The 9876-nt window shown below is 32.0% G+C and overlaps 1 protein-coding gene across 1 annotated transcript; it reads right to left on the reverse strand.

The window, feature by feature from the left end:
• Positions 1-2023: 2023 nt before the first annotated feature.
• LOC110424409 (uncharacterized) lies at positions 2024-4066 on the reverse strand. The gene is given in 3 exon segments (XM_021438963.2): positions 2024-2131; positions 2189-3042; positions 3045-4066. Coding segments are annotated over 3 exon segments (1734 nt in total). The 5' UTR covers positions 3817-4066.
• Positions 4067-9876: the final 5810 nt, after the last annotated feature.

Raw genomic sequence — 9876 nt, forward strand, 5'->3', positions numbered from 1 at the left:
AATAATACATTTTTGTTACCATCTTGACTAAAGATAAAAAGTGTTTTGGTAAACTTAGTAAAAGAGAAAAAAATCAAAGGAAAACGTGAACTAAACCATAATATGAGCTCATATCATGTATTCAATGAACAAATGAATAAAGCAATTCTAAGTGACATTAATGCAAGATTTCAAAATGTTTCTCCCAAAGTAGTAAGTTACTTTTGATAATTGTAACAGGTATGAGCTCAGCTCAGCTCCATTTAGATGATCTCAAGGTCCAAGATTTCTTGTTTGTCAAGTAAATATTTGATGAACAATAATATAAATACCCCAAGGTATCCTCATTGTTGACGGCAACATGGATTACAAGCTTCTGATAAAGGCTGCACTGCAAGGGTGCACAAATCTTCAGCTTCATGGTGGATTCAATAATCCCAAAAATACTTATCGCATCGAGGTAATCAATCCTTTTTCCCTGCTCACCTCTCTTTTATTATGATTTCTACATTTTAATTTCTTCCTGAAATCATGTGTCTTACTTGAAAATATTGTTTTAGGCAAAATGCAAAAGGTGCCAAGGGGATAATGTTATTGACATGAGCTTGGGCCATGTTCCAACTTCTCCAAGCACTAGCAGAAAAACCAACTCTAGCAAGAGTCCACTTCACTTTGATGGCACGGTTTACTATATAGTGTTTCCATTCAATTACTTGCGCTTTCTCTCTGGGTTTCTTTTTCCTTATTGTTCCTTTATTCATTTATTTCAACGAAGTAATTAATGTTACGTTACATTCCTGGTTGTTTGTCAGTGTCAAAAGCTGTGCACAAAAGATTTGGGCGCAAATGATTCCTGGATGTGGGGCACCCTATGCAAGAAACTCCAAGGTGGAATACAAAGAAATTATGAAGTTTAAATTTGGAGGAGCTAAGCCTGTAGGGTTTATTTTTGGTGGAGGCTGGGAGTTTGAATCTGTATGTATGATTTACTCAGTTTTATTTGGATTTGGTGATATCACCTTCATGAGGATATTGACCAGCAATACTTGATATAATTCCTTTTTGGTTCAGCTGCATAGGCTGGTTACTTACAAGGGCTACACATTGGATGACTATGTTCAAAAGGGCAAGAACACAAGCGAAGAACAAAGTGATGGTTATGCAGCCTGATTGATGACATAGTTTTGGAGCCTAAGATTCTATATGTTAATGCTAAATTTGAAAGGTGCTAGCAGCCAAAGTGATTATAGGATTTCTGCTTTTATTTGTGTTTAATACCTAGTTGGGTTGTAATAAAAGATTTGAGACTACGCTGTACATATAGAAGTCTCTTAAATAAGATCATTTGTATATATAATTGGGGTGTAATAAACTTTTTTAACATTAAACGAAATTGTAATTATAAAATTATTAAATTTGCAATTGCAGAGTTTTTTTTTTTCCTTTTTCTTTTGCAAATTGTTTTGGTGGTCTGCGCAAATCCAATACTCTCCAAGAGGTTGCATTCCGTCATTTCTAGCGAAGTAAGTTAACATTTCACAGCTAAAAACCTTATACAAGTGTGCAGAGAAGTTTGAGACATGAGAGTCATAAACTTTAATGTTTAGTAAGCCAGAGTTATGGTTCTGAAAGTCATGAAATGGAGAAGTTGACACGCTGTGGCTGTAACGTGAAAAAGACGTGATGATTTAACAACTTGATCATAGATTTCTTTGAGTTTATTATTAAAGAATTAGTTTTAATCATAAAATAGTCAATTCAAGTAAAATTATGATGAAGCTTTTACACAAGTTTATATTTAATATCAAAATTGTAACATTATAGAAATTAGATATTTAAGTTGAAATCTTAACATAGTGGATGATTATTGCCATTGAAATCAAAATATACACTTTTACCATAATGTTTGTGGGCATTGCCTGTAAAAAGTCATTCCATGAGCATCTCATATTCAATTTCGTTTTTAACCCTAATCTTAACGTCCTTCACTTCATCCTCCACCTTTTGATGCATTAGCGTTGCAGCATTTACATCTCTCTGTTTTTCAGCTTGTCAACAGGAACTGCATTAAAGCAAATCGATGAGCATACTGATGAACAAGTAAAGCTAGCACAAGTATGAGCTCCATCTTGTCTCTTTGATTGTTCCACCACTGTTTGAAACAAGAGTTGAAAAATGAAAACTCAAAAGACTTAATCAATGGCCATACCTTAATGAGACCAAAGTGCCAGTCCCCTACACGCCAGATTTTCAAAGTCTTGGGGCGACAACTCCAAAACAGGCCATTGACAAGGGCTGCATAATAGAGTGACCTTGGAGTTGCACAAATTGACAGCGTCAGAGAGGTGACCTCACTTGGTGGGGAACTGAAACGTCTGGCAGCTCTTGTTGAAGGAAAGAATGCTTTGCAATGGATAATATCCATGTTAGGTAGATGATGGATTTGAGAATAATTTAAAAAAGCAGAAACTTTGTGAATCCAAAAAGTTACCTTATGGAGAGGGAGGCATAAGTATAAGTTTTCTATCCGCCCAAAGTTTGCTAGGAACCGTCTAAAACTAAGGATCCATTCGGCTCCAAAATTTTTGCCATAATGTAAGTCGAAATATACACGAACTCGCAATTGAGAAATGACATCATTAATTAGAGAGATGGAGGGTGTTGTTTCTTTAGTACCATTAAATGAGAAAGAACGCAGATTTGGAGAGTCAATCTTCACATCCGCAATTCTCTTGCAATGGTATATGCTTAGCCTTTTCAGCTTATGACTCAAAATCTTAACTCTTTCCAACCTATTGCAATAGCTTATATCCAAAGTCTCAAGTAGGTATAATTTAGAGATAAGCTCTTGTAATAATTGGTCAGTCAAATTAGCGTGTCCTAAACGTAACTTTTTCAGATTTTGGCATGCATCCAAATTGACCTTGCATATGGAACTTCTTAACTCATCGCAAAAGTCCAAAGTTTCAAGGCTTGCTGCTTCAATGTTAACCTCTTTGAGTCTCCAATGCATTGATGACAACTCAACCATCTTAAGTTTTCCAAGTCCAGAAATGCGAAAATAGATAAGCTCCAAAAATTGTCAAGAGCAAAGATTTGAACACAAGGGAAGGTGGAGATAAGGTTGTCTAGTATCTGCTCATCTAGATGAACTGAGCATAGATGTAGCTGTTGGAGAGAAGGAAACCTTGTGCTACCTGCTGTAAAGGGGAGATCTAATCTGCATCCGCCTAGCTTCAAGACAGTTAGTGATTTTGCAGCAAGTATTGCTTGGGGCAAAAGGTATGTTGGTTTTGGATAATCACATACTGGTAAGAATGTGCAACCGATATCTATATCTAGCTCTTCAATGTTTCTATCTGTTACCAATCCTACCCAATTGTCAATGACAGAGGCAAACTCATCATCCAGGTGGAAAATCCTAAATCTGAATTTTTTAATGCTGAGCAACTCCTTCTGCTGATTTATTCTCTTAATCGAATTGTTTGATAACAACATGAACTTCTCTCTGATAATCATCCTCGCTAGTAATTGGCCTTTCTCCTCATCATCCCCAACCCCTCGTATATGCACGCTATAACGAGTCCTGAACTGCTCTAAATTACTCAGGTACTTCTGCCTTTCTTCACTGCTGAGCTCATATGATTTGACAAATTCTTTAATGAAGAGTTCATCTAAAACCACCACTGGAGATGAATCATATGTGCTTTTCCAGGCCTTGGATAAGACGCTAGTTCGAGCTGCATCATTTGCTTCAACCATAGATAGTATATGATGAAGAATTGGCTCAGGTAGATCAGAGATGCGATCGACAGCTTCAGTTTTGTGCTCGTCCATGATAGCCGCACCTTCAATATACTTTTGTTAAGCAGAACAAAATGGATAGAGTTTGTCTTGGTATCGAATAATTCCAAAACCCTTATGATTTTACCCCTTTTATATAATTCATCAACCAACAAATCTTTAATAAAATTCATTTGTGCGTGTGGCTCATTAAATTAGGTTCATGTCGAATGCAGGATTTCCTCCTGGAAGGAGAATGATATGAATTAATCAAAGACCAATACAGAATGGTCATTTCTTGTTGAATTGCCTTCTTAACCTTTCATGGCGTGCAACCCTCACTTAATGCCCCATTACATTCTATCATTTACTTCTATATTATTTGATAACATGGAAAAAGAAATAAAAGGAAATAAATAGAATTAGCACGAGAGATTAGAATGACTTAAAGTTTCACTTGCTTGTTGGTTTCAACTATTTCCCTTCTTTTGACCCAATGAGTAATATAGACTGGCAATTTTCCGAAAATTAGTCATGGAAACGTTAAAAAAGGAACAATATGTCCCAACCGAAATTCTAAAGGTCGGATGTTTATAGTGAAATTGAAGATTACTATCTTCACAAATGCATTCCCATAAATATTTTATGAGATGAACTAAAAGCTCCTAAATTTCCTAGTTGTTTGTTTCTGCTTGATTCTGTTGTGGAGTTGGATCGTTTATACATAATTCTAAGATCCCATAAACTTCTTAATTTCCAACTGTAAACACTTTCAACTACCACTAGCTTTGAACAATTGGGAAAAAAATTCAAGTATTCAACCATGTTAAGAACTAGCTAGAACTATAAATTATTAAGACATCTTCTCCTTTTTATTTTTTTTGGTTTTTCTAAATATAAAATTCCATCTCTATTCTGGATATAATTTTTGGCCAAAAATTGAATTATTCCAAAGGAAAAAAAAAGCTTCAATTTCAATTTCACAAGTTTACCTCTAGACATCTTAATACTGTTTCAGAACACAATAAAGACAAGTGTGATTAGTTTTATTTTTTTCAAAAATTACTATTATTATTTTGGACTAATTGCACAATGGATGGCAGGGTGATGTTGTGTTATATACCCAATACAATGTTAGTTCACCGAATTGGGAAGCATATAAATGGCTTCAAGGCGTATGTCAATGTTACTATCTTTAAAATTTTATTCATTTTTATTGATTGTGTGTGAAAGAGTTGCATGTAATAAACCTCGAGGATATAACAAAGTCTAGTTATTGCCTCTGTTCTACACTGACAAAATCAATCTATTGACTATTCATTGATGAACGGCAAGATTATCTAGTCTTTTATAAGATTTTCTGTAGAAAAAAGTCTAAACAATATTTGGAAAGAAAGGAGGGAAAGTTCTTTTGTTTTTTTCTTTCAAGGGTTGGTCTTATTTATAGGCTATGGAGATAGTTTTTCCTATAGACACAATTTCAGACAGAATTAGTTTCTATCTATTTTCAGTAGTTATGTTTGTTGGAAGTCTACCCAACACAATGGTGTCTTGTTTCAAATAGAATCTGTTTCTTAATATTTTTAATAGTTATGACATCTTTTGGTTAGACACAATATTTTCAAGACAAGCTTAATTGAACTATTTATCGTCTACAGTTTTTATCTATTGAAAAAATTAAAAAATAAGTTTTTATCTGTTTTTATTAGTTACCATAGATACAATTATATCTTTTTTCAGACAGAATTTAATTTTATCTATTTTTAGTAATTATGGCTTTTGGACAAATATAATTATTTCTAAACAAACTTAACTGAACTGTCTATCATTAATAATTTTTATCTATTGACAAAATACAATTGTATCTTGTTTTAGATGGAATTTGTTTCTGTCTATTTTTAATAGTAGCATCTTTTGGACAGACATAATTATTTCCAAACAAACTTAACTGAACTGTCTGTCTCCAACAATTTATATCTGTTGACAAAATTCAAAAAATATATTTCTTTGACGAAATTCAAAAAATTATTTTTGTTTGTCTGCAAGTGTGAAATGCCAAGTGTCATTATAAATAATTAAATATCAATTTTAATTAATTTCAAGCCCAACCATGCTTAACCATGGTCCCTTGTGTATCAAATTCCAACAATAATGGGCTTATACCTCTTTTTATTTAAATAACTATTTTTTGCTTTTCTTTTTCCAATGTGGGATTGTGTCCCACGTTCATTATTGTTGAAAATATCCAATAATCTTTCATTATTTTCAAAATAATTCAAACTTTCAATAATATTGGCAATCGATTGCGTAAATGGAAGTATTTTCCGATTGAACCTTCACTTAGTGAAAACGAGTTAAAGTTAATCGAATTTGTATGGTAGATTATGTTTTGAACCAACTATTTTATTTGGTCAATCGAACACATCTCACACAATGGCTTCAATACCAGTGAATGCACAGTATTTGACAACACATTATGACCATGTGTTGGCATCTGTTTTTCATAAGTGCTATTAGAGTTAAGCTCGTGAGCTCTTAGAAACGGCCACACGTCACACTCGTATTAGTAGATCCCATCAAGAATGCCCCTGTAACTAATGCATTCTAATAAATTTATGTTATAGGTCAATTAAGAGTTTATAACTTATCATTTCTTTACTATTATAGGTACCTATCAACTTTACTTGGGATGGAATATAATATATTATATTATAATACTGGTAGCCACATATAGATGATGTATTTTGTCTCATTGAACTCAAGACTTGACGTTATACCAAGTGTTGAGTCAAGTTTCCACCATAGGTGACTTTTAATTTTAATTTTACGAGCTTGAGCTCTATCTCCTTTGGGGTTATATTTACAAGATCTTTAACACGACTTTTTGTTAAAAGATTTACCAAGTTTTCACCAAACCTTATAAAAGTTACAGTGATCACTCATTCTGAAGTTAATTGTCGAACATAGTTATATTTTAATCCAATATGTCTAGACTTGACCTTGTGCTACTATGTATGTGGCAGTGCGGTGCCAACCTCTTTGACTTGAAGACTTAAAATGCTAGCTAGAATTAGGGCCTTAGCGTAGAAGGATTTAAGGTTGCAACGCTAAACTTGCTGTGTTCAGTTTGTTGCAGTTTTGCTTTTTCTGTTATAATTTCGACCATGATCTGATTAGAATTGGGTGGAGTGATGAACACGAATATTTAGCTCCTCCTCTTAGCTTTCCAACAGTCTGAGAATCACATCGAACAAACTTTTGTAGCTCAACTTGCACTCGAAACACCGCCGGATATTCAAAAATCGCTTTAAGCCAACTTTCATCATCCATTGCCATTTAAGCTCCATGTCTGTGCACACCTTCAACAATAAAAGACTAAATAAGTGGAGGTTGAAATTAGGCGTTTTAACAAGAAATTAAACTAAAATTGCTTAAATGCAAATGCTATAACATAAATTAAACTATTACTCAGAAAGCATAAAAATACATATAAATTACTTAAAACCTAAAGGATATATCAAGAATTAGCACCCCCATGATGCCCATCCTACGAACTATACCATTAAATCATACGTTATCTTGTTTTAACCTGAACTTTTAATTTTATTCTTATATTTCCTTAATCATTATTCATCATTTTATTCTTGATTTTATATATCTTAATTTCCCTAATCCTTCTTTTTTCTCTAATTTTTTTATTATTTTTATTGGTGTGTGAATGAAATCTTCATCTCGAAGGAATTTTCTAAGACCATTCCAATTCTTCGGTGAAGTCTAAGAATTTCCTCTCACTTAGAAAATTCTTCGAGGAAGCTTATCTCTACAAGCCCCCAAAGCAGATCCCATCATTGGAGATTGTCACTTGCAAACCGAATATCTTATAAATGCACATGATGCAACCATGAAATGATGATATGATTTTTCAATTTTAAATAATGGAAAAAAATCTTACATCAAAAAATTATTTATAGACCACGCTTTGGTAAAGTCTAGATGTTTTCGTCACCTAGGGAGATTATAGAGAAAACTCGTCTCTACAAGCTTCTCAAGAAAATCCCATCATCGGAGTTTTGGTATATCCATTCGCAAAATAATTAAATAGGATGCGATGCAAAATTGTGGATGATGCAGAAATAAATGCATTTGTAAATGTAATATTTGATTTAGAACTTTTCAATTATATAATTGACGTTTTGCTTTAATTGAATACTTCTTCTTATTTTTATTAGATTTTAAAATATCTATTTGAACCAATGGATTTTGGAAATATAAAATTAGGATTTTCTCAACGCTTTGGTGAAAATCCCAATTTAATTTCTCACTTATGAAATTCAATTCAAAGATGCAACTTTTCAAAGCCTAGAGAGAGATTTCATCTTTGGAGATTGGTTCAAAATAATTGACTTCAACCATTAAGTTAAATTTTCATTTAGTTAATAAATTAACTTCGAAAATATCATATTTAGAGTAATTACTTAATTAATTGTTGACTACTATATTAATTTTTAATTAGTTAGTTTAGAATAATTCCCTTACTTTTATTTTCATTAAGATAATTATTTGAATTAACAAAGTATTAGAATATAAAAAATTAGGATTTATCTTGACATTTTGTAAAAATCCTAACTAAATTACTCACTTAGGAAAGCTGATTCAAAAATGCGACTCTCCGCATTCCCGAATGAAATTCCATCATAAAAAATTAACTCAAAATAATTAATCTCTTATTATATATATACATACATTCATAAATTTATTTCTTTTTGCTTTAAACCTTTATTATTATTATTCTTATTTAGAAATGTTTAAAATAGTTATTTGAGTAAATGGATTATCGATAAATAAAATTAGGGTTCTACCAACACTTTGGTAAAAGTCCTAATTAGGTTTTTCACCTATGATCAAAATATTAAAAACCACCCCATTATTTACAATATAAAGAAGATAAAAGAAGAAAGAGTATAATAAAATGTTGAATAAAAGAAAAGTTCAAATGTGAAAGAAAGGGTGTATGTGGAGAAGGAAAATAGAGCTCTATATATAGGTCTTAGAATAATTATGTGCTTAGAGTGAATTGAGACAAATTATTATCCTTTAGCCTACTTTGGCCCTTGTCATAAATTACAAGCTTAATAAAGACCTATTGATCTTTGACTTTGTATTTATTTACGTTAGTGGAGAGAGAGATGCAAAGCAAACTCATGGAGTTCTAGTACTAATATAAAATTGTGCATTGACATAAACTCATCCAGATAAGTATGATGTTCTTTGTAAACGATTTTACACACACACGAAAATCCATTCTAGAATAAGCTTGCATTCAAATTGAAACATGAACTTGAATGATGTTTATATTTTATCTTGAGCTGGAGGTTTGTAGACATACTTTTGAGAAAATTACGGAGATAATTGATTTAGTGCTATTTGCCTCTAATTAGTTTGTTTATTTATGTTGATTTCATCATTTAAATTGCTTTCACTTTTATTTAGTTTTTTATTTATGGTTTAATTGAGGAGTAGCAAAATTTTAAGTTTGAGGGTGTGATAACTCTAGGATATATAGCTATATGGACTAAATTTTGACAACAATTTAGCTTAGCTCTTGTAATAACGCATGAAAATTTATTAGGTTTTATCAAATTATTTTAAATTAATTAATTAGGTTAGTCAATCTAATCTTAGTTAAATTTGTGCTTAAATAGGTGTTAATGTACCTAAGATATGTTATTATTGATTACCTCACTAATTTTGTAGGGGTGCAATAAACAAAGGTGAAAAGTTATCAACTCAAGTGCTCACGAGATGTAGACCTTCATTGCACATGTTTCGGTATTTCGACTATAACTCTTTTACAGAACTTCAAATTAGGTGATTCTTGAACCATTGAAAAGTAAAAAAAAAAAAACCACAACTTTTAGAAAATTAATGAATTAATTCCCTTACTTTTATTTCCATTAAGATAATCATTTGAATTCACAAAGTATTGAAATAGAAAATTAAGATTTATCTCAATATTTCAGTGAAAAAACCCTAACTATATTTCTCATATAAGAAAGTCCATTCAAAATGCGAGTCTCCGTATTCTTGAACGAAATTCCATCATCAAAATTTAAT

The sequence above is a fragment of the Theobroma umbraticum genome, unplaced genomic scaffold, assembly GCF_002168275.2.
Source record: "Theobroma umbraticum cultivar Fairchild unplaced genomic scaffold, ASM216827v3 scaffold_204.0, whole genome shotgun sequence".
Lineage (NCBI taxonomy): Eukaryota > Viridiplantae > Streptophyta > Magnoliopsida > Malvales > Malvaceae > Theobroma > Theobroma umbraticum.